The sequence below is a fragment of the Ictidomys tridecemlineatus genome, chromosome 11 (genome assembly GCF_052094955.1).
Source record: "Ictidomys tridecemlineatus isolate mIctTri1 chromosome 11, mIctTri1.hap1, whole genome shotgun sequence".
In the NCBI taxonomy this organism is placed as follows: Eukaryota; Metazoa; Chordata; class Mammalia; order Rodentia; family Sciuridae; genus Ictidomys; species Ictidomys tridecemlineatus.
In genome coordinates, this window is record NC_135487.1 from 108,973 (window position 1) to 132,577 (window position 23,605).

A 23,605-nucleotide genomic window follows, 5' to 3' on the forward strand; every position below is an offset into this window, starting at 1 on the left:
CAGAGCATGGGGCCTGGGGCCCAGCCACACACCCTGTGACCCAGGCAGAGACACAGTTCCCAGGGGGCCAGCAGCGCCCGGCAGCTAATGGGGGCATGGCCAAGGAGCTGCTGCTGGCCCCCCTCTTTTGTGGACAGGGAACAATGTGGGCCCCCGGGGGACTAGGCCCTGGTTTGTGTGTCCAGTCACCCAGTGGTGGTTTGTATCCTGCTCTGTCCTAGTCAGGTGGTGACATCAGGGGACAAAACGGGCAGTGCTGCCCTGGCCTCACCCCTCCCCACAACTGGGAGTGGCCCGTTGACTTGATGCAGATGAGGAAGTGGACCTCGAGGCCAGCAGCCTGCCAGACTTGCCTGCAGGTGTGGCCAGGAGATGCCACTCCCCTGTGTGTCTGTGTCCTTGCTGAGGGTCGGGCCAGTGTCCTCCCAGATCTGGGAAGCCATTGCCCCAGGGGTCTTGCAGTCTGGCTGCTGGACAACTGGAAAGGAAGGCTGCATAGAGAGGGAGGCTGGGAGACGCTGAGGTCAGAGGCTGAGAGTCTGGGGTGCAGGGCAGGGTGCCACGAGGTAAGGTGGTAGGTGGGGCACAGCCAGCCGGACGCAGGCAGGGTAGCCCTCACTGCCCCGCAGCTTTCCTGGCTCAGGGGCTTTGAGGAATTCTGAGCTGAGGGATCGTGCGGGAGTTGGGGCTTGGGCCCTCCTCGCCTCCTCCTCCAGTGGCCCATCCAAGGCCCCGCTGTGCCCACCCAGGCCTCTTGGCTCTCCAGAAAAAAAAAGTGGCTTCCTTGAGGGCCACTCAGATCCTGGGCATCTTCTCAGAGCATCTTCAGATTCTTCAAGGACCCCCCATGGGGACCACCCCATGTCCTTATCTGCTCCCAAGTCCCCAAAGTTCCCTGTGAAGCCAGAGGGGTGAGCCCACAGCAGAGTGGGGCTGCTGGGGCGGTTCCACACCCGGGCCCCTCCCTGCAACCGCCTCAGGCCTTCCCGCTCCCCTCTGTGCTGGGCCCGGGAGCCGCAGCCCTGAAGACCTGGCTGGTGGCCCTCAGGTGCCCAGAACCATCACAAGGTCAGTGTTAGTTACTCAGTGCCCGTGATGCCCAGGCCCGTGGCACATCCTCTGAAGGGTTTTGACCAGAGGTGGCTCTCGACCAGGACCTCGTGGCTCACGGTGTGTTCAAGAGCCAGGCATCACGGTGGTAAGGGACGGCCATCTGCACCTGACACCAGAGAGGGTGCCCCTGTACATGGGAGACTGGAGAAGCCTGACTCCTGGGCCTGCCGCAGCACCCGAGGCTGCACCCTGGGGTCGGCTCACCTGCTGCGACCCCCACTGGCCCCCGAGCAGGAGCGTCCCTTCCCTGGCCTCCGCTGTCCCAGGCAGGGTTCACCTGACTCTCTGCTGATCTGTCCTGCTTGAGATTCACTGGGCTTCGAAACCTGTTTGGAGTCTCTCCACTGTTACGGGACATTCTCAGATGGCATCTCTTCTAAGTGAAGTTTCAGGGGGTCACAGTAGCGCCTGCCTGCCACCCCAGCAGGATGGGAGACTCGGCCTGCGAACAGGAGCCTGGCTGAGGCAAGAGCGTGACTTGAGCTCAGCAGCTCTAGGCCCACTGGGTGACACAGCAAGGCCCCGTCTTAAAGATCAAAAACAGGCAGCCGCAATGGCCCCGCCTATCACACCGGCTACTCAGGAGGGTCACAATCTCGAGGACAGAATGGGCAACTTAGTGAGGCCCTGTCTCAGAATTTTTTAAAAAGGAATTTTTTTTTGATATTTGTTAGAGTAACCCTGATTCCATCTCCAGTCTTTATTCCCTCTCCTGCCAACGCCCTGGGTTTTAAAATTTTATGCTCCTGTTATCCACATTATCTTTTTATTTATGTCTTAGTTACTCTGGATGATTTATTCCTACGTAGCTTCCAGTTCCCCAGTTTTCTCTTCAGCGATTTGGATCTTCCGGCAACTCTCTTGAGTTCTAAATGGGGGTCACTGTGTTTTCAGCCAGGAGTCCCCTCGGCCTTTCTTCCAGTCTACCAGACACTGTCACGGGCTCGAGCTCCCGGCAAAGGCTGAACTTGCTCTTCTGTGCTCCTGGCACGGACGGCCCACTGGCTTTCGGTCTGCGCCTGATAGTCCTGGGGCGGAGGCGCTGGCCCGACTCCCTGGAGTCCCTCTTCTTTCTGGGGAAATGGTGCCCATGAGACCTTGTTGGCCTGGTGACGGTCATCGGTGTGGTGGCCCTTGCACTGGGCAGCTATCTGCAGGGATACTTTGCTTTCCAGTGAAGCCCGGTCCTGCTTTGGCTGGTCCTGCTGGGCTCCTGGGGCCAGCCCTCCTGGGGGTCCTGGCAGCCAGTGTGGGGCTCTCTGGCCTTGTGCCCACTGTGGGTGCACCGGGGGCTCCTGTCAGACGGCCACATGCGTCAGCGGGGCCCTGAGGTCCGTCGTGTCCTGAGCTCTCATGGCCATCAGCGCGGACGCTCACACCTGATAATCCCGAGAGGCAGTGCCTGGGCACGTTGGCTTCTGAGTGTCTCCCTTGGCCGGGAACCTACCAGCTCCTCAGCCCTTCAACTGGGTGGGGGGCCCTGGGGCTGATTTCAGGGAGGAGTCCGAGGACCTCCCCAGGGCTCCTCCACTGGGCAGTCAGATGGCCACGTGCCTCCTCCTACGTCTGCGGAGATGGACGAAGGCCTTCAGACTCTGGGCTCTGCTCACATTTTTGGATCTGGAGGACACCAGGGCTGCGTGTGAGGATCCTTGGAGGACACAGGAGCAAGGGGCCTTGCAGAAGGGGGTCCAGGCCAAGATGAGATGGGCATGGCCAGCAGAACCTGTGAGTGTCCTGCTGGGCCCTGGCTGCACCCTGGGGCTGGCCCCAGTGCTGGGTTCCAGAGAGAAAGTTGGGGAAAGGTGCGTCAGGACTGGCTCAAAGGCTGCTGGGATTTCCTGGTGGCGCTCTCCGGCTTGGGCCAGTCTGCCCTGGGGCGCTCTTTGGAGAGACAGCTTCACAAGGCTGCCAAGGGCCTCTCTCAGGCTCGCCTTCCTGGCTGGGACCCTCGCCCAATGGGTTCCTGGCCCCCTGGGGAGAAGCCAGAGCCCGAGGGTGGAAAGGAGATCACCAAATGGGTGCAGGAGGGTCCTTTGTTCTGTGAGTGTCCAACTGCTGTGGGGCCGCCCGCCCGACAGCTGGGGCTTATCGGGCAGCTCTCGGGAGGGAGGGGCCAGTATGGGAAGCACCTGCCTGAAGATCAAAGGTAGGTCCAGGGCAGGCCAGGGAGCTTCAGGCTCTGCGCCCCACCCCAGGGCCTTCCTGTGAGGGGGGGCAGAGTCTGTGCTACAGAGCAGCTCAGAGCTGGAGCGGGCAGGGCTGGGGCCCCAGGAAGTACCGCCCGGCTCCTGTTCGCAGGCAGAGTCTCCAACCCTGCTGGAACTCCCGATGCTAGGGTTGGACTCTGCTGGGCCCTGGGGCTGCCCACCAGCACCACCCTGCCAGACCGGGCTCTCCTCCCAGGTTTCCAGAAAGCAGGCCTGCCTGTGTCCCACCCAGATCCACCCACAGAGGCAGAGGCGAAGTCAGCCGGCAGACCCAGCCCCCAGGTGGAGCCTCACGGTGTCCTCCTCCGACCTAGCAGAGGACTAGGGACTGGTGACCTACGGAGTCAGGCCCCTGGGGCCGGGTGCTGGCCCTCGGGTAGGTGGCTGAGTCCAGCCCACAGAGGGCTGGAGAAGTGGCCCCCAGCCTGGCCAAGCCCAGGCGGAGCCGACAGGAAGGTTCCTGTCCCTGGTCAGAGTGCAAGAACCCAGGGACGGCTCCCAGCCTGGGCCCTGGATCCCAGAGCCGCCCTGCCTGGGAAACGTCTCAGCCCTGAGTGTGGCTCCAGGGCTCTCCTCCCTCCCCAGGCTACCCCAGCCAGAAGGCAAGGCCCTGGCCCAACATGGGACCCTCCACCAGCCTGTTCTGGGTGCCGGCTGTGGCTGGCGGCCAGGCAGGAAGTGGCCTGGACACAAGTACAATGGCCCTTTGTCCTGCTGCCACACCCAGGGAGGCCTCAGGCCTGGCCAGCCTGGGGCCTGGGGACCGAGTCCCCCAGGCTAACTCTGCCATAAGTCACCAGTGTGGGGGTCTTCTGCCACGCCTCCTAGGTCAGACTTTCCTGAGGACAGGCAAGACCCGCCCTCCCTTCCTGGAACCAGGGCCACACTGCACCCAGCAGCAGGCCACCGTTGTCTGGATGGCAGTGACTTTCCAGAGACCCTGATGCCCAGGGAAGCTGCTGCCCCCAGCCTGGTGTGTGGTGTGGAGCAGCCCCGTTGACCAGCAAGACCACCACGGCTCTTCCCTTCAGGCCTCCAGGACCTGCCAGTGTCCCTCATCCGTTCATGTCCTTGATGGGCGGGCTGCACAGGAAGGGCCTTTCTGAGGCTCGAAGCCTGCCCAGAGAGACCTGTCTAGGACACAGTCCCAGGCCTCACCCCGGCACCTTTGCCTGCAGCAGGTGCTGGGCAGACCCTACTGCTGCCAGAGTGAGGCTCCTCACTCCAGCTCAGAGCTAGCCGTCTGCACAGGAGTCCAAGCGTCCGCAGGGCCCAGGTGGGGGCTGGAAAGGCAGTAGGCCTGTGGCTGGTTGGGTGAGGCAGCTGGCCTGGGCCAGTGATGCTGGAACTGGTCATTGATGACCACATCTAGGCTCATCCCTGAGGGAAGGAGGGCAGTAATCTGGGGCTGAATCCTTGCCCTGAGCAGGAGGGATACATGGAGGAGCTTCCGCTCCCAGGGCTGGCTGGTGCCTGGTCCTGCTGGTACGGCTTCTGGGTGGAGCTCTTCTGTCAAACCTCCATGGAGAACCTGGAGGAGCAGGCGCTTCTGAGTGAGGCTGCCGAGGTGGCCAAGGTGGGCTGCGGGCTGGGAGCCGGGAGGTGCCGGGCTCAGCCGCAGCAACAGAAGGGGAAAAGAAAGGCCCGTCCTCACCGGGCCACTGTGTTCCTGCCAGGAGCCCCTGGGCAATAGCCCTCTCCACCTGGGCAGCAAGCATCCTGGCCCTCCAGCTCTGCTGGCCATAAGACCAAGGCCCGTAGAAGGAAGGCCCTGCCCTGCTGGCCAAGGCACAGAACCTGCCCCTGGCCACACGGTGCCCCCGGCCTCCACGCTGCACACCCGCTGTTCACCCCAGCCAGTCCCAAGACCTGTCCAACCCTCTCCTCCCCGGAAGCCACAACTCACAAGGCCATCTCCTCGGGCATCCTTCCTGCCAGCCCTCTGCCACCTGGAGCAGCTGCGCCTCCCCACCGCCGGCACCACCCCGCCTGGTCCACAGGAGCTCTGCCGGGCCAGCCCCCTGCTCGGGGCTCTTGTGTCCTGCCCTCCCCAGCCTAGTCCTTCCCTTCCCAGGCAGTAGTGGGCACTGTGTGGGCAGTCCTGAGGGGGACAGGCCTCCGACTGGTACCACTGTGTCCTGGCTGCCCATCATTCTTAGGGCCTTTGGCTGTCTGTCCACACCACGTCCCACCCCTCAGGAACCGTTTCTGGGATGGATGAGAGTCCTGCCATGCAGCGGGCAGTGTGCAGACCTAAGGCCGAGGGTGGGGAAAGCAGCCTCCCGCCCAATGCCAATGCCAAAAGGCCTGGGTGGGATCAGTCGGCAGCTCCTCTACTTCCAGATCCCAGGCGCCCACTGGCCAGCTGAGGGATGGTGCCCAGGTGTGAACTTGGGTGGTGGCAACTCGCTCTCTGGCCGTGTCTGTCCCTGGAGGACCGTCTTTGGACCTGAAGGCCAGGCCAGGTTGGACCCACCAGGCCTGGGGAAGCTCTGCTCCTGGGTGCAAGACGAGATCGAGAGGCCGGCCCTGGGGACAGTCTCTCTGTAATTAGGCGTTTCCAATGGAGTTGGCTGTTAGTTATGGAAAACAGCTGGGTCCCTGGGGTCTCTCTCCTGGTCGGGCTAATTGCTGGAATCGTTTGCCGTTTCATTATGGCCCGTCCACTGGGAGCCCAAGAAACAAACATGTCTGATGGAGTCATAAGGAAATCCCGGAAAGGGGCTGCAGGGTCTCCCCCAGACCCTCCTAAGTCCCCAGGAAACCAGGCACTCCAAGCCCAGGGGTTCCACTGTGAGCCCCCAGAGCCACAGGAGGGTGCTTGGGGGCTGTGGCCGTGTGCTCCTCTTTGGGGAGATGGAGGGTGCTGCCCTAGTGTGTGCTGGGTGTTCCAGGGCCACCTGCTCACAGGGCTGAGGCTGGGTGGAGCTCCTCCCAGCCATGGAGAGTGGGTTCTGGCAGCCCCCCCTGCTGCCACAATAGGAGTGGGGCCTGGAGGTGAGAGAGGCCTGCCCCTGCTAAAGCAGCCCAGGAGCCACCTGCGCCCAGGGGCCAGGTGAGGACCTGCTGCCCACGGCGGCCCCTGAGGCCAGGGCCTAGGTGACCTGCTGCCCACGTTCTACCAGGGCCAGGCCCTGCAGAAGCCTCCCCACCCTGGTTTTTGTTCAGCCCTGGCTTGGCGGGCAAGGCAGGAGCAGGAACGTGTGGGCCTGTAGCCCGCCCTCACCACGTCACGGCAGCTGCCTCCTCCTGGCCTATGGGAGCCCTGGGGACACACCTGTCGGTGGCCAGGAGCAGAGATTGGCCGGCTGGGAGCAGGCACCTGCGTGGGGCGGGGTGAGGAGTGCATGTAAGGCGAGCCCGGCCACGCCGCCTCTTCCTTCCCGGCTGTCTGTGGCGCCCGCCATTGTCCCTGGCTGTCTACCTGGACACCCTTAATCTATGCTTCCCTTTGTGTCTGAGCCTCACCCGGAGGGAGACAGTCCTTCCTGAGCTTCCTGAGCTACAGCACCTGAGGCCAGATCTTGGTTGGGAGAGGCTGGGCCGAAGTCAGGTGTGGGCGCAGGCCCCGTGGACCACGGGCTGGCAGGTATCTGGGCGATGGGCGCCAGGCTGCTCCGCGTCCTCTCTGAGGTCTGTTCACACCCCACTGGGTCCTGGGCTTGGGGACAGGCTGGCTGCTGAGCTGGGGGCGGGAGCAATTCCCACCCGGCTCCTCAGCTGAGGAACCTGTCAGGAACCTGTCGGGGCAGGTCAGGGCGGGCGGGCCCACAGGCCTGGGGCCTCCGCAAGAAGCCCAGCAGCCCCGGCCATGACGCGGACGGACGGCGCAGGGTGACCGTGACAGAGGGGCCACGCCGAGGACACGGCCACGTCCAGGGTGTTGGTGGGCAGCAGTGGGGCAGGCCCTGCCTTCCTGGGGAGAGGGCGACCCCTCGGCTGCGGCGCGGCTGGGTTTCAGGTGTGGAGCCATCTTGAGCTGCACTGGGAGCCATAGGCCGGTCCTCAGGCCGCACTCTGTCCAGGTGGGTTCCGGCACCGAAGGAGAGAACGGACTCCCAGAAGGGCCACAGACCACTGTCGACCTCGCCATGGGACCTTCTCAGAAGTTCTTTTCAAAGTGGCCCCTGATTTTTCCAAAGGGAAGGTTGTGGCCCCAGAAGTGTGGGGGGGTCAGCCAGGTTTGGGGGTTTCTAGATGCTGGTGGCTGAGGTGCACAGAGCCCAGACCACCGGAGGGGGAGGGGTGGGTGCCCTAGCTGTCAGTCAGGGCCACTGCCCAGTGTAGGTGCTCCTGGACATCGGCCGGCCTTGCAGGCCTGCCGGGCCCTCTCGCCTCGTGCTGGTCTCCCCAGATGGGCCCTGAGCGTCCCCAGCTCTGGAGGCTGCGGTGTGGAGGGAGGGGAGGCTGTTCTCTCTGGGGCACGATAGAGCGTGGCTGCTCTCACTGTTCTTGAGCAAAACTTTCAGGCCAGAGGAATCGATGTTGTGATTAACCTGCTGAATGTTTTAGGCCTTTTTTTGCTGAGCATCTGGAAAAATGGATGAGTTTTGTTTTTCTAGTCATCCAGATCCAGTGTTAGAGCGACTGGCAGATCACTGAATTAGGCAAAGTAAGATTTGCATTTATGGAAACATCCTGCAACCCTGAAATACAGATGCAGTCCTGTTAATTCTCAGACATTTTGGTAATTTGCAAAGACCTTATTTGCAAAATCGGTGTGTCAGGATGTTCTTGGTGTACTTAGGATCAGGTGAACCAACCCCTCTCAGGAAGCCACCCGCCAGGAGCCTGCCCCCTCTTCGGGTGCAGGTGGACAGGGGTAGATGCCGCCAGACCTGGAGAAGGGCCGAGGGACCAGCCAGCGTGTGGGCGAAATGGCGTCCTGCCTCTAAGACACGTAGCTCCAACCGCGCTGAGGAATAGCCAGAGTGCAGACACGCCAAGCCTGGGCCACCCCCGCCCCCCGCAGCTGCTGGCGTCTGGGTCTGGCTGATCCCGGGGCAGGGAGGAGAGGTTGGGTTTCAGGCTTTGTTCTCAGGCAGCCTCGCCATTGATTAAGGCCCGAGGGCAGGTGAACCAGCCTGTGCCTCACCTGGGACTGCATTCCTCCTCCCGCCTGTGCAGGTGGGGCCCAGAGGAGCTGCAGAGCAGGGGGGCCTCCTGGCCTCTGGAGGCTGCCTCGACTTTCCCAGGCTGAGCTGGTGGAGGTGATGATTAACGAGTCAGGGACCATGACGCTGGTGGCACTTCCCAGGCTCAGCTGACCAGGAGGGCGCCAGGCAGCCAGGAAACGTCGATTTCACTTTTCATTTCTCGACCTGTGGCTTTGGTGCGTGGTCCTGCCCTCAGGTGTCCCTCCAGTTCCCGTTCCCCACCTGGCCTGGCTTGGCTCTGGGGCCCAGGGGCATCCCTGTGGTCACTTCTGACCCCCTGGCTTGTGGTCAAGCCAGCTCTGGGCCCTGCAGTGTCCCCAGCCTCAGAGCTCCCCTGGAAGGTCTGGCCCTAACAGCCAAGGGCACTGGGGAGGCCCGGCCTGTCCACTGGGTGCTAGGGAATGCGTGGACCCAGCCAGGAGGGACAGAGTCCTCACCCAGCCCCACTGCCTAACTGGAGGGGGGCTAAAGTTCCAGTCCTCAAAAAGGGTTCCCGCAGCTCAAGAAAACGTAGACTTGTGAGGGTTTTTTTTGTTTGTTTGTTTACTATTCTGTGGTTGTCAATGGACTCTATTTTTTTATTTATTTATGTGGGTGCTGAGAATCGAACCCAGTGCCTCACACATGCCGGGCAAGAGCGCTACCGCTGAGCCCCAGCCCTGGAGCTGTGTTCTTGAAGCACTGACTTTCGGGGGTCGGTGAAGCAGAGCTGAGAGAGCAGGAGGGGCAGACGGCACCCCTACCCACCGGGCCTGTGCTGGGGTGGTCCCCTGGAAAGCACTGGCCGTGGGGAGGACCAAGTAGAGAGCCAGGTGCACCGGGCAGTGTCTGAGGGCGCCGCGGCCTTTGTGGTGGTCTCTGGGAGCCCGGGGAACCGGCACAGGGCTGGAGCCCCCTCTGTGGGTGGAAGGTGCTAAAAACTGGAGAAGCTGCCCCGGCCGGCTCTCCAGGCCCAGGCGGCAGGGTCTGGCCTGGGGGGTGTGCTGCAGGCTGGCCCTTCCTCAGGCCCCATGTCCCCCAGGGACAGTAGGCGAGGCCACAAGAGGTCAGGGGCTGAAGAGCCCCGCCCTGGACACTCGTGTCCAGCGATGACCTGGCCCTGAAGGTGCCTGGCATTCTCAGTGTCTTTGGGGCTGCTGTCCCCACCGACTCTGCAGTTGGACCTCAGATTAGAGGCAATGAATCCTAAAGCTGGCCAGGTGCTCCCCTGTGCCCAGCACCATCCCACCCCCAGACCAGAGGAGGAGAGACAGACAGACGCACCCACACAGAGACACATGGGCACAGAGGGCAGTGTGGGCCCCAGTGGGAGGAGGCTGTCCTGCCTCTCTGGAGCCACTGCTGCCCCATCCCTTGTCCTGTTCTCTTCTGGGTCCTTGAGAAGGGCGAGCCGGGGCTGGGCAGGGACACGCTGTGGACTTGGTGTCCTGAAGACAGAGGCTCATGGTCCAGTGGCTGCAAACCCCCCAGCCTCAGACACAGACCAACACACATGCCTGGGACCCTGAGCGGGCTGGACCTGATGTCCAGGTTTTTCTGTGGGTCTAGCTGTGACCTGACCCTGACCTGGTATTGGCCACCTGGCCTGCTCCACCAGCCCCTGCCTCCCATCCCTGTGGCCGTCAGCCTCGAGGTGGGACACCTTGCCCCCACCAGGTGCCCACTGGTGTCCCAAGCACAGTGGGCTGGGCAGGGGCGCCAGCCTCTAGGCTCCCTCCAGCGGAGCCCCTCGCGGAGGCCTCTGCCCTGCCCCACCCGGGGCTGCTCCCCACCACGGTGCCAAAGAGGACCTGGCTCTGCCTCAGGCTGAGGAGCAGGTGATAAGCACCCCCATCAAGTTCCTGCCTGAACCCCAGCCAGGCGGCCCCCAGACCCATTCGGGCAGCCGTGGCCATCTTACTGGGCAGCATTGGATGCTGTCTGATCTCTAATACTGCCTGGTAATGATGACGGCGGAGCCCTGCACGCAGCGAGGGGGCCGCCCCCCCCACCGTTGTCCCCTGGGGCCTTTTCTCCCAGCTTGCCCACCCTGTCCTACTTGGGTGGCTTCTGAGTGGGCAGAAATCTGACCTTGGGGAGGTGGTGCCTCTGAGAGCCCTTCAGGCCTCAGGATGAAGGCTGCCAGCAGCTGCGTGGGGGGGCACCCCAGCACCCCCCACAGTGTTCTGCGGATTAGGACGCTCAGGTATCCGGGCCCTGCCCATGGCGCCCGGGCAGGTGCTGCCACCACACCTGGCAGGTGTGGACTGGGCGGAACAAAGGGCTCTGGAGAGCAAAGGCCCAGCCTGGGCCCAGAAAGCCTCCGGCCAGGAGCTGCCACCCAGAACTGGGAGCTGTGTACTGACCCAGGAAGGGCCACTGGGTCCAGACCCCTCTCCCTTCCTGTGTCCAGGGTGGGCAGGTCAGCTTGCAGCCGCCAGCCTTGGCCCCAGGCCAGCAGCCCCGGGTCTCCTTGCTCTGGACAGACAGTGTGGTCTCAGGATCTCAGGAACTCTCTCTTGCTGGCCTGGTCCAGCCCAGACGCAGCCCTGGCCGCTCACTGTGCTGGAACCTGGCCGGGCCTCCACCACCACCACTCCACCCGGCCTGTAGGAGCTGCAGGGCTTTGGGCCGAGGTGCACCTGGGCCTCTGTGGGCATCTTACCAGACAGTGCTGGATTTCTTGGCTCAACTCTAACACTGTCTGGTAACGATGTTCAAAGGTGACCCACCACTCGCCGGAGACGGCCCGAGGATGCGCCATCCTGAGCTCCTGGCCTCCAGAGAGGCGCCAGGCCAAGGGCTGAGCTGAAGGCTCTGCAGCTGGCAATCATCGGGAGCTGGCCTCTGCCCAGGATGGGCCCTCTTCATGCCAGGGGCTCCCCGTGCCACTACGGGGCACAGGGCAGGCTCTGTAGCACTGCCCCCACTCTTCCCCTGGGCTGGACTTTGGAGTGATCTGGGTCCTGGAAAGGCCACAGGGGTCCAGACACTGGGCTGGGTGGGGAGACCTTGTGGGCAATGGGCTGTTACCCACGTGGGCCCACTGGGGCCTGGGGAGGCAGAGTGGGCTTCATGGGCCTAACCCCACCCAGAGGTCCCTGCAGACATGTCCTGGCTAAGGACAAGGAGTCTCCGTTCCTCCCCCGGGCAAGAACAGGAACTTTGTCCAAAATCACAAGCCAGAATCACCCATTGTTTTATCTTTTTGATCTGAAGCCAGGACTGGGGACTCGGGAACCCACCCAGCCTGAGCCCTGGTGGCCTCTCCCTAGGGAGGGGCCGAGGGTCTGCCCTGTGTTCTCCGGTTACTTATTAACCACCTGGGAGCCACTCTGGAAACTGGCAAGGTGCTGGGGGAGTGCAAGCCCAAGATCAAGGGCAGGTGGCTGGGTCGCTCCCCAGCTGTGCCTGCAAACACCCCACCTGGGGCTGGGCACTGTGGGGGCACCCCCAAAGTCCTCAGAGCAGTCCTGGGGGGCTCCAGGCCTTCCCAGGGCCAGCCCTCAGGGCTCTGCAGATGTGGGAGGGCCAGGGGCCAGCGTGGGAGGGGCAGGGGCTGCCCCCACCTCCCCTCGTAGGACCCTCGCCAGGACCAGGAGCAGCCCTGCCGGCCTCTGATGGGCGTCTTACCAGACACGGTTAGATCTCGATGCCTCTGTCTAATACTGTCTGGTAATGCCGTCTATCCAGGGCCCCATCACCGCAGGAGGACCACTCACCCGGGTGGGACAGCTGCCCAGGGCTGGGGCTGGAGCCCTGGGCCAAGTCCCCACCTGCAGGCCGCTGGCTGCCTCTCCTGACCAAGGAGTGCCAGGCCCTCACAGCCCCCGTACTACACTGAGGGTGTGGCAGCTGCAGTCACCTCCAGCCAGCACTCCTGGGACAAAGGGGACCCTGAGCCCAACGTGGCCCTCAATGCCCTGTGCCCCTGCACCTGGCAGTGGAAGACAGGCGTGAAGAGCCCTGCCCCCAGCGTTCCCCGACCTAGAGAAGGGAGAAGACCCAGGGTGGGTCCTCATGATGGCCACTCAGCAGCACGCGTCCTGGCAGCGTCAGGACCCCAGACTCCTGGGAAGGGCCAGAAGCAGGCCCTGGGGCGGGGTGCAGTTGACATCTCCCTCCACCGGGCTGAGCGGCCCACGGCCCACGCCCAGGGCCCAGTGCCAGGCCTGGTGAGAGGGAAGGCAGGTTCTCGGAGGGCGGCAGAGCCCGTGCCTTCCCGGCTGCCCTTCTCTCAGCAGCCCCAGCTCCAGGATCGGGGAACTGCCCCTCAACCAAGCCGGGAATCCCACCGTGCCACCTTGCGCCTTGGTCCCCTGAGAGTGAGGCAGGCCCTTAGTAAAGCTGTCAGGGCTTGGAGATGGTTCCGGGCCGTGGGGTCGCTGCTGCATGACACGTGATAAGAATTCGGAGCGAGCCCCACTCTGGAGTGCGACGTCCCGGCCCTGAGACCTGGAACCTGAGCCACTGACTTCAACCCGCGACTCCAGAACAGGCTGCACCCAGAGGGCCACACACCCAGCCCGGCCAACCCCTCGCAGGCCCCGGTGTCGGGTGCACCTCAAGCTGCACCGGCTGTCGCCTCCCTCTCTCCCCACAGCACGGTTGAGGCTGACACCCAGTCCTGCTGAGTGTCCCCAGACCCCCCTCCCTACCCGCCCTTTGGAGACCCGGGGAACAACAACTGCAAAGATCTCTGTTCAATAAACCCCGGGACTTGAACTTCACTCTGACCACCTCCTTGTTCTCGCCATGCAACACTGACCCAGAGCTTGGCAGAGGGCCCTGCTGCAGGCAGCCCTACTGCGAGCTCAGAAGGCCCGCAGCCCCAGCCCCAGGAGAGGCACCCCCATTCTTCCCTCCCCCTCCCCCTCCCTGAGTCTGTCCTGCCTCTTCTGTGGGCAACTCAGTTAGAGACACTGAGATGCAGGAAAGCTCCCAGCAGGAACCACAGGGAGGAGTGGTCACAGGGCAGAGTTTGCCTGAGCACTTGGTGCCACCATGTGGGCCGGGTGTCACATCCCCAGAACCTGGCTGTGGGGGGCTCCCTCCGAGGGGAACCCAGGGACTAGGGCAGTGGCCTGGCAAGAAGGTCAGACTGCAGGCCCCTTTGAAGGAGGCCCTGTGCTCCTCCCAGGCCTTCAGGAGCAGGGTAGGAGCCCACACGCCCAGGTGTCCACACATGGCCACCACAAAGCTGGATCAGGGACCTAAGCAGTCCCGTGTGGTATGTGCCCCAGAACATACCTCCCAAAGGTCAGGGTGCTCCTGAAATGAGGCTCCCCCCGAGCCAGGGGCCCCTTCTCTGTCTGGGGAGCATCAAGACTAGTGAGGGTGGGTGCATCCTTCCCACCCAGGGACAGCAGCTGCTGGCCACCTGCCAAGGTGCAGGCCCAGGCTCGGGGCGTTTGCCCACTCAGCCCAGGCTTGGTGGAGCAGCTCCCTGGCCAGCCCGACTGCAGCCCCCACAGGCTGACCTAGGGCTACCTAGGACAAGGATCTCCCGGGCCATCACTGGACGAGGGTGCAGAAGCTACCGTCAGGCAGGGGGGCTAGGGCCACCTCAGGAAGCAGTCTCCCACCCACAGAAATAGGAAAGAAAACCCCAGCCCCACCCCACCCAGCCCCTGGGCTCTGAGGAAGCAGGCATGGGGGACTCTGTGGGGGTGGGGGAGCCCCAAGAGTAGGCCGGAGCAGCACCCAGCCGGGCCCCTGGAGGGCCTAGGGGGCTGTGTGAATGTCCTGCTACGACGACCAGCCGGGACCGGTGACTCCCTCCCAAGGCCTTGAGGCTGGCTGTCCTGCTACCAGGGCTCCAGGGGGCTGCCTCCCTGCTGAGCTCCTGAGGGCTCAGGTCCCTGGGCTTGTGGCTGCTCCACCCCCATCTCTGCCCCCAGCTCCATCTCTCTTCCCTCTGCCTCCCCCAAGGAGGACGCAGGTCACTGGATTCAGGGCCCACATGGTGGATCCAGGACAATGTCATCTGAGGTCTCACGTGGTCCCATCTCTGCAGATCTTTCTTTCCCAATGGGATCACATTTGCAGGCCCCTGGGCTTAGGACATGGTCCTGTCTCTGGGGACAGCCCCTTCAAGGGACTCCTGGGACCCTCACAGGGCCCACATAGCTGGAGGCTCAGTCTGGAAGCCGGGGTCACACTGTCCCAGGAGCCTCAGCTGGGAGCACTTCACAAACTGGCACCCAGGGCCTCTCTGAGCTAGGCATGGGGTCAGGGGCCCCTGAGAAGGCTCAGAGATGACCCTGGGCGGATTGGGAGGAAGGGGAAATGGGAGGCAGTGCCCAGGTTATCCCCAGGGGGTGTTTGCATACAGTACCCCTTCCCAGCCCCAGCTCCCCAGCCTCCTGCCACCCAGCGTGACCCCCCATCCCCACTTGACTCCTGTCAGGTCCTGGGCTGGCTGCTGCCCATCCGCTAGAGCCCTTGTTTACCTCTGGGCCCAGCAGGATCACAGCTGCCAGGTAATGGTTGCTGGGACACAGTTGCCAGGTCACCACTGTTGTCTCCCAGCAGAGGGCTCCCGAGACTTGTTGGGCAGGTAAGAGAGACAGGAGGGCCACCAGCCCGGGTCCTGGCTGGGCTGAGGCTGGGCCTTGCCCTCTTGTGCTTCTCTCCAGCCCCTGCCCAGAAGCAGAGGAAGGAGGAAGGGACCAGACAGAGACTGGGGTGGACGAGTCTTTGGCCCAGGACCAGGTCTGTCTCCCAGAACTCATCCCCGGAAGGGCAGTCTCCTGAGACCCACGGGGACTGACTCCGTCCCCAGAGTGCCGCTGGCCGGGGTGCCAAGCCCCGAGCCACTTCAGCACTTCCTGAGCCCGGTGTGGCCGACTGTGAGCTGCTGGGTCTCCTCACCCTGGACTCTGACCTGCAGTCATCTTCCTCAGGGTTAGAAGCCTCTCCTCCCCATCAGACCAGGGTGCGGTGTCCTGCCTTTTTATCTGACCAGGTAAAAAGCTGACCTTAAATCTATCACAGAGCTGTGAGCCTCTGCCTGGTCCCTTGCCCTGGGTTTTCGCTCGGTCTTTGCCAAACGTCCTGCTGAGGACCACTTGCTTCCCCGTCTGCCCCTCTGGTGGGCCTCCTTTCTGGACTTGGGTTGCACCCTCCAGAGACCCCGAGCTGCAGTCCCCAGAGGAGGGCAGGCACTCCCTCGAGCTGTTCCCACTGCCAATGCCCCTGCCCAGTTCCTTTAAAAGTCTCCCGTCAATGTGAATGACAAGAGTGACAGCGATTCACCGGTTATCAACCACAGGAGGAAACCCTAGTGCCTGGTGTTAGAAAAGCTGGGGGGCATGTAAGGCTTCTGGAAAACAGACCCCACACGGGCGTGCTCAGCTCCTCTGCCCTTCCCTGGGCTGTGGAGAGGTGTCCAGGGGCAGGGAGCAGGGCTTCTGGGCCACTCTCTTGACCACCTCGTGCTGTTGCTCCCGAGTGACTGTGGCCCTCACTGTCACCCCCAATGCAGACTTTTGGCCACCGGGCCAGGCAGCTGGCCCTGGTGTCCTCTCTCTCAAGTCTCCTGAGTTGTCCCCACACCCTGGCTTTCCTGGAACTGTCCAGTGGGCACCCCAGCCCTACTGGTACCCGCTGGGCCACAGGCACCATCCCAACATGCTCCTGGGTGTCTATGAGTCCGGCCATCTCTCAGTCAAAGAGCAGGCACGGAGTGATTGGGCAGCCGTGGGTCCACTTCTCCTGGGCCCCTCACTCCTGGGATTCACTGGCCAGATGGGGAGTTCCTCCCAGCGGGCCGGAGGGCTCTGGTGGCCCTGCAGCTGCTCCCTGAAGGTCCAGCCATCTCCACTCCCCCGTCTTCTCTCTCGACATCCCTGTGGCTCCGAGGCCGGTCCTGGAGGTCTGTTAGGGGGTCTGTTCCTTCAGGCCCTGTCCTGGGTCCTCCCCTCTGGGTTCTGACCGTGGCCCTGAAGGCTTCGCTCTCACAGGGTCCATCCTGTGCTGGAAGCACACGACTCCTTCTGGCGGGGGCAGTCTCTCCCCAACCCCAGGCCTGCTCCAGGGGCCAACTGGCTGCTGAGGGCTGCACACCTTCCCCTTTCCTCTGCCCACACCTGGGAAGCCACCCTCAGCCTCCTGGGGTCCCATGCCCACAGCAGGGTTCTGGGAACCACATGGGAAGGGTGGGGGTCTCCTGGCCCCATTCTCTGCAGGCTGGCAGCCCCAGCCTCGCCCCAGGAGCCTTCCTGTTCTGTGTGGGGTCTCAGGGTGCTCCAGCTTCGGCCCCCCACCCGGGGCCGACCAGCCTGGCTCCCTGGCTTCCCTCCGACTGTGGTTTTACTTCTCTCCTGCTCACGGTCACTTTGTGTGGACAGACACAAGGCTGCTCAGCTGAGCGTCTCGCCGACCTGCCCCCCCGGGAGCCTAGACTCCTGCCCCAGTCGTGGTCCTGTGCTGTCCCTCTGTCCTGCCACCTGCTGTAGCCTAGGGCTGGCCTTCTGTGAAGCTTCAGAAAGCCCTCGCCTCCCACCTGGGTCTGCTTTGTCTTCTCAAGGGTGAGGCCGAAGAAGTGCCAAGGAAATGACGTCCCTGACAGGTTCCCAAATGGGCCACAGGTGCAAACGGGGCAGCATCCAGGGCTCTGGGGCAGGCAGGGCAGTGGCCTGCAGGCAGAGGGGCCATGAAGGGCAGCAGTATGCGCTGGGAGGCCCCCTCTGGACCTCTGTTCCTCCAGATGGACACCCCCCCGGCAGGCCTGACGGCCACTGTCTTTACAGCCAGCGTCGGGGCTGTGTGCAGAGGGGCCAGGACAGTCCCTGCAGCAGAGGACTCGCCCAGCAGAGACAGAGATGGTCTCCCCGGCTCTGGCCACCAGGCCCCTCAGCCGCCATGGAGATGGGAGCCAGCCACCAGCAGACGCCACAGTGCGGGACTCAGGGAGGCGCCCTTCCCCGGGCAGGGGGGGCCCGGCCGCCTGCCCCATCCCAGGGCTGAGGCCTCGGGCTGCCCAAAGACCCCGACGGGGGGCGGGGGCCGCCTCTTCCCCACGGGGCACTCACCCCCGTGTCCCCATGCCCGCGCCCCACAGCCGCACCCGCTTCATCCACCGCCGCCGGGGGCAGCCTGCCCGGACCCACATCTGCTCCAAGAGACCCAAGCGGCCCAGGATCCGGCGGTGCCGGCCCCGGGCGCCGAGTGAGTGCGGAGCCCTGCCTGGGGCTGGCTCACCCCCCACGCGGCTCCTTCCTGGGACAGCACCCCACCCTCAGGGGGCAGATCTCGGGGAGGGGACAAAATGCGGGGATCGGGGCTCAGGGGCAGAGAGGGAGCACTGCTCTCCACCGCCTGAGCGCTCCGCCTGCCCTCGTGCCACCCCTGCAGGCAGACACAGTGGGCACTGCCCCCTCACCCTGCCCCGGCAGCTCCCATCTCCCCCAACTGACCATGGCTTCTTGGGTCACCCATGATGTCATCATGGGCATTGTGACCCCTGCCCTCTGGGTACCTCCCGGCACCATGTCTGCTCCAGGCTGCAGCCTCAAACCCCAGCCCCTTCCCCGCACAGAGCTCCCGCCCGGTTGGTAAGGAGGGTGGGCATCAGGCTCCCCGCTGGCCCTGCCCCACCCCAAGCCTGGCCCTAGAGGGCGGTGACTCTTCCCTCTGGCGCATACTGGCCCCCAGGCTCCTTGTCAGGTCTCGGCTGGGCTGAGGTGGGGCCCAGGGAGGCTGGAGTGAACACCCAGGAGCCCCTGAAATGGGCTGGGATTGGAAAGGCAGAGTGGGGACCCCCTCCACAGCACTGACCCACCCTCCCCAGGCTGGGCCCATGAGAGACAGATGGGGAGCAGTGGCAAGGAGGGCCTCCTGCCTCAGCTGAGCCAGCAGGACCAAGATGCAGGTGGGCCACAGATGACCCTGGGGGGCGGGACAGCCCTGGGCTCCAGGGACCCAGGGCCTCTGACCAGCTGCTTGCCTGCAGACCTCCTGGACCACACAGATGCTACCAGGCCCCCAGGGGCCTCCCCAGAGGGGCCCCCACTGGAGGGGGACAAGCAGTCACCCAGCACCGGGCAGGGCCCCTTCTTCTACATCGGAGGCACCAACGGGGCGTCCATGTGAGTGGGGCCGGTGGCCCTGTCTGCCCCACACCCTTACCTCTGGTCTGCCCCACATGGCTGCCGGCAGTCCCCGCGCCGTCCTCCAGGGACCCTTGGCCCCGGGGGTCACTGCTGCCTCCTCCCACAGAATCAGTGCCTACTGCAGGAGCAAAGGCTGGCAGCGCACGCAGGACAGCCGGCGCGAGGACTGCAAGCTCAAGTGGTGTGAGATCAAGTGCCGGGACAGCTACTGCAGCTTCCGGGAAGGTGGGGGGCACCCCAGCGGGGGGCCGGGCCTCTGGGTCCTGCGGCGCTGCCCACATGCCACCCCTCCTTGTCCTGCCAGGCCAGCAGCTGCTCTTCCAGCTCCCCAACAACAAGCTGCTCACGACCAAGATCGGGCTGCTCACGGCCCTGCGGGAGCACGCACGCGCACTGAGCAAGGCCAACAAGGTGCCCCCGGGCGGCCAGGCCAAGTGAGCCCCCCGCCTGCTGGGTGTCACCCCGCCCTCAGTGTACACCTTCTCTGTCATCCACCTGTCCCTGAAAGACCCGGTCCCCCAGACGAGGCGCCCACGGCTCTCCCCACCCGCGACCCCTCAGGGCTAACCCCCCTCTGAGACGCCCCCGATCCTCAAGACCTGGGCCTCCTCCCACCATCCACCACTGCCTCCACCCCGCCCTGCCACCCCCAGGAATCTCTGTCCTCCCACACAGCTAGGCGGGTCCCTCGGGCATGACCGCTCACCACCCACCCTGCCACTCATCCTCCCTGCCCATTCCCCCTCCGGCATGTTCCTCCGTCTCCTGCCTTCAACCCCACCGCACAGCCAAGCCCTCCACCCAGGAGCCCGGGCCTCCATCCACTTCCCAGTTCATCTAACACGCCCACCGTCTGCCCCTCCTCACCTGCCCGTCAAGCAGACAGCCAGAGGCGTCCATCCACCATCTGCTCATCCACGACTCATCTTAACATCTGTCCAGGGTCCATTTCCCTGTGCTCACAGTGTCCATCCGTCCAGCAGACCTCCTGCCTGGCCCCGTCTACCTCCATAACCAGCCGTCCTCCATCTCTCCAGGCCCCCATCCATTCTCCACTGTGGAGGTGGTCACTCAGGCCAGGGCCTGTGTCCCTCTCTGCAGATGTGGAAAGGACACAACAGTGACCCTCGAGGAGCCCACGTGGATCAGTTCGGGGTGCCTCGGGCCACAAAGGTAAGTGCACCCAGTTCTGATCCTGGGCTCACAGCAGGGTGCCACCAGAAGGGACTTGGGCAGGTGGCAGGGCGGGGTGAGCAGGGCCTCCAGCCTCTGCTGCAGAGAGGCCAGTGGTGTGGTGGCCGGAGGCATGCCCCTGGCCAGGCAGAGTGCAAAGGCCCTGCGAGGACGCACTGGGTCATCTGGGGCCTAGGTCAGGCCCCCAGAGTACTGCCAAGCCCCAGGGCAGGGGACAGCCCTGCCACGCTCTCTCCACCTCCCTGCTCTCCCAGGGCTCTGAAAATGGAAGATTTTTTCCCAGAGACCTACCGTCTGGACGTCAAGGATGAGAGACAGACCTTCGTCACCCTGTTTGATGGTGAGAGGCTGCAGACAGCCAGATTCAGGGGGACAGCAGCCTGTCGGGGGCAGTGCACGTCCTGGGGGCATGGAGGAGTCTGGGGGGGGGGCTGGGGAGCGGGAGGGTCAAGGCGCTGGAGGGGTGTCGGGGCAGGGCCATGGATGGGGGCCCTGGTGGGCGGGGCCGGGTGGAGGCAGGGGCCACAGAGCAGGGTGGGGTCCCTGTGTGGTCAGGCTGAAGGTGAGAAGTGGGGAGCGCCATGGCCAGGTCCCGGGAGGTGGCTAGAGCTCCAGTGTGGTCAGGGCCACGGCAGGCCCAGGATGGGGGTGGGGTGGGGCCGGAGGCTCAGGGGGTGCTCCCTGCAGAAACCCAGATATGGATCTGCAAGCCCACGGCCTCCAACCAGGGCAAGGGCATCTTTCTGATCAGGAGCCAGGAGGAGGTCAACGCCCTGCAGGCCAAGGCCCAGAGCATGGAGGACGACTCCATCTACCGCAAGATGCCCTTTCGGGCACCTCAGGCGCGGGTGGTGCAGAGGTGTGGGCGTGGGCTCCAGGAGGGGCCTGGGTGGGCTGATTCAGATGAGAGGGTACCTGTGAGGGCTGTGGTGGTCAGCAGGCCTACAGAGCCGTCCCCAGATACAGGCTCCAGGACCGGGTAGGCCGGGAGGACTTGGCCAGTTGCCCCTGTCGCCTCAGCTCCTCTACTCCCCGGCCAGCTGTGGCTTCTCTGCCTCCAGGAGGTCCAGCCCCTCAGCACCCCAGGGGCAGGGTTGGGGGCTGGTTCCAAGAAGGTCCCCTGGACCTCAGCTCTGGCCACAACTGCTGTCTGTCGTCCCTGCTGTCCAGTCAGCCCTCCTGGGCACTGCTCCCTGCCTCTGGTCTTGAAGACCTGAGCTCCCCTGCTTGGAATGTCCGCCCCCTTCTGCCCCCAGCCACTCACTCTTCATGGCTCTCAGTAGCCTCCTTCCCCCGCAGGCAGCCCTCCCTGCAGGGGCCCAGTCCATCCTGACTCCAGGCTCCTAAAGGAGGCTGTGGCCAAGGTCTGCAGGCCAGGCCCTTCCTTCTTGCCCACTCCCCGACCGGCTCAGGCTCAGGAATGTCCCCTGCCCCTGGACATGTGCCCAGCCAGAGGCCACTCCTGTGACAGGGGAGTGTCGGGAGAAGGCAGGGGGAGTGGGGACGCCGGCCAGCTGGCAGGGCAACTCAGCCCCAGTGGCCACATGGGGTGCCCAGGTACATCCAGAACCCGCTGCTGCTGGACGGGAAGAAGTTTGACGTGCGCTCCTACCTGCTCATCGCCTGTGCCGTGCCCTACATGGTGTTCTTTGGCCACGGCTACGCCCGCCTCACCCTCAGCCTCTACGACCCCCATTCCAGCGACCTCAGCGGCCACTTGACCAACCAGGTAAGGAGCCCTGGCAGGAGAAGGTCTTCCCTGAGGCGGGGGGTGGGACGAGAGGAAGGCAGGCCCTCAGCCCCCAGCTTGGCTCCAGCTGGTGGGCCAGAGAAGGGCCTCAGCGGAGGACTGCAGGGCAGGAGGACCTGCTGGCTGGAGGAGTCTGGGTGGTGGACCAAGGTGTTTGCCGGAGGGTCTCCAGAGGCAGGCGCCCAAGGGCCTGGGGCAGCAGGGTCAGGGCTCCTCAGTGGAGGTGGCCTCCAGGCCCTTATCTTTTCCCCAGTTCATGCAGAAGAAAAGCCCCTTGTACGTGCTACTGAAGGAGGACACGGTGTGGAGCATGGACCACCTCAACAGCTACATCAACGACAAGTTCCGCAAGACCAAGGGGCTCCCCCGAGACTGGGTCTTCACCACCTTCACGGTCCGTCCGCAGCTGTACCCTCTCCTGCTGTGGGAGGGAGGGCCGCTGAGGTCGGGAGCTGTGTCCACCTTCACGGTCCGTCCGCAGCTGTACCCACTCCTGCTGTGGGAGGGAGGGTTGCTGAGGTCGGGAGCTGTGTCCACCTTCACGGTCCGTCCACAGCTGTACCCACTCCTGCTGTGGGAGGGGAGGGTTGCTGAGGTCGGGAGCTGTGTCCACCTTCACGGTCCGTCCACAGCTGTACCCACTCCTGCTGTGGGAGGGAGGGCCGCTGAGGTCGGGAGCTGTGTCCACCTTCACGGTCCGTCCACAGCTGTACCCACTCCTGCTGTGGGAGGGAGGGTTGCTGAGGTCGGGAGCTGTGTCCACCTTCACGGTCCGTCCACAGCTGTACCCACTCCTGCTGTGGGAGGGAGGGTTGCTGAGGTCGGGAGCTGTGTCCACCTTCACGGTCCGTCCACAGCTGTACCCACTCCTGCTGTGGGAGGGGAGGGTTGCTGAGGTCGGGAGCTGTGTCCACCTTCACGGTCCGTCCACAGCTGTACCCACTCCTGCTGTGGGAGGGGAGGGCCGCTGAGGTCGGGAGCTCTGCGTGTCCACCTTCACGGTCCGTCCGCAGCTGTACCCACTCCTGCTGTGGGAAGGGAGGGCCGCTGAGGTCGGGAGCTGTGTCCACCTTCACGGTCCGTCCACAGCTGTACCCACTCCTGCTGTGGGAGGGAGGGTTGCTGAGGTCGGGAGCTGTGTCCACCTTCACGGTCCGTCCACAGCTGTACCCACTCCTGCTGTGGGAGGGAGGGTTGCTGAGGTCGGGAGCTGTGTCCACCTTCACGGTCCGTCCACAGCTGTACCCACTCCTGCTGTGGGAAGGAGGGTCGCTGAGGTCGGGAGCTGTGCGTGTCCACCTTCACGGTCCGTCCACAGCTGTACCCACTCCTGCTGTGGGAAGGGAGGGCCGCTGAGGTCGGGAGCTGTGTCCACCTTCACGGTCCGTCCACAGCTGTACCCACTCCTGCTGTGGGAAGGAGGGTCGCTGAGGTCGGGAGCTGTGCGTGTCCACCTTCACGGTCCGTCCACAGCTGTACCCTCTCCTGCTGTGGGAGGGGAGGGTTGCTGAGGTCGGGAGCTGTGTCCACCTTCACGGTCCGTCCGCAGCTGTACCCACTCCTGCTGTGGGAGGGGAGGGTTGCTGAGGTCGGGAGCTCTGCGTGTCCACCTTCACGGTCCGTCCACAGCTGTACCCACTCCTGCTGTGGGAGGGAGGGCCGCTGAGGTCGGGAGCTGTGCGTGTCCACCTTCACGGTCCGTCCACAGCTGTACCCTCTCCTGCTGTGGGAGGGAGGGCCGCTGAGGTCGGGAGCTGTGCGTGTCCACCTTCACGGTCCGTCCACAGCTGTACCCTCTCCTGCTGTGGGAGGGGAGGGCCGCTGAGGTCGGGAGCTGTGCGTGTCCACCTTCACGGTCCGTCCACAGCTGTACCCACTCCTGCTGTGGGAGGGGAGGGTCGCTGAGGTCGGGAGCTGTGCGTGTCCACCTTCACGGTCCGTCCACAGCTGTACCCACTCCTGCTGTGGGAGGGAGGGCCGCTGAGGTCGGGAGCTCTGCGTGTCCACCTTCACGGTCCGTCCGCAGCTGTACCCTCTCCTGCTGTGGGAGGGGAGGGTCGCTGAGGTCAGGAGCTGTGTCCACCTTCA

The 23,605-nt window shown here is 64.2% G+C and overlaps 1 protein-coding gene across 4 annotated transcripts in view; it reads left to right on the top strand.

The window, feature by feature from the left end:
- Ttll10 (tubulin tyrosine ligase like 10) overlaps positions 1-23,605 on the top strand; it is a 48,721-nt gene that overhangs the window by 16,072 nt on the left and 9,044 nt on the right. The window contains exons 1-13 of one of the 4 annotated variants that reach the window (XM_078024975.1): positions 14,857-15,172; positions 15,364-15,425; positions 17,212-17,358; positions 17,523-17,629; positions 18,252-18,332; positions 18,414-18,549; positions 18,680-18,798; positions 18,878-19,007; positions 19,675-19,746; positions 20,022-20,107; positions 20,455-20,626; positions 21,325-21,496; positions 21,771-21,911. In XM_078024975.1, coding sequence (XP_077881101.1) covers positions 17,324-17,358; positions 17,523-17,629; positions 18,252-18,332; positions 18,414-18,549; positions 18,680-18,798; positions 18,878-19,007; positions 19,675-19,746; positions 20,022-20,107; positions 20,455-20,626; positions 21,325-21,496; positions 21,771-21,911 — 1,251 coding nt within the window. In that variant the 5' untranslated portion in view covers positions 14,857-15,172; positions 15,364-15,425; positions 17,212-17,323. Of the gene's footprint in view, positions 1-14,332; positions 15,426-17,211; positions 17,630-18,251; positions 18,333-18,413; positions 18,550-18,679; positions 18,799-18,877; positions 19,008-19,674; positions 19,747-20,021; positions 20,108-20,454; positions 20,627-21,324; positions 21,497-21,770; positions 21,912-23,605 lie in introns of those variants that run through there. The other 3 variants (XM_078024973.1, XM_078024974.1, XM_078024972.1) reach the window with 3 other exon arrangements.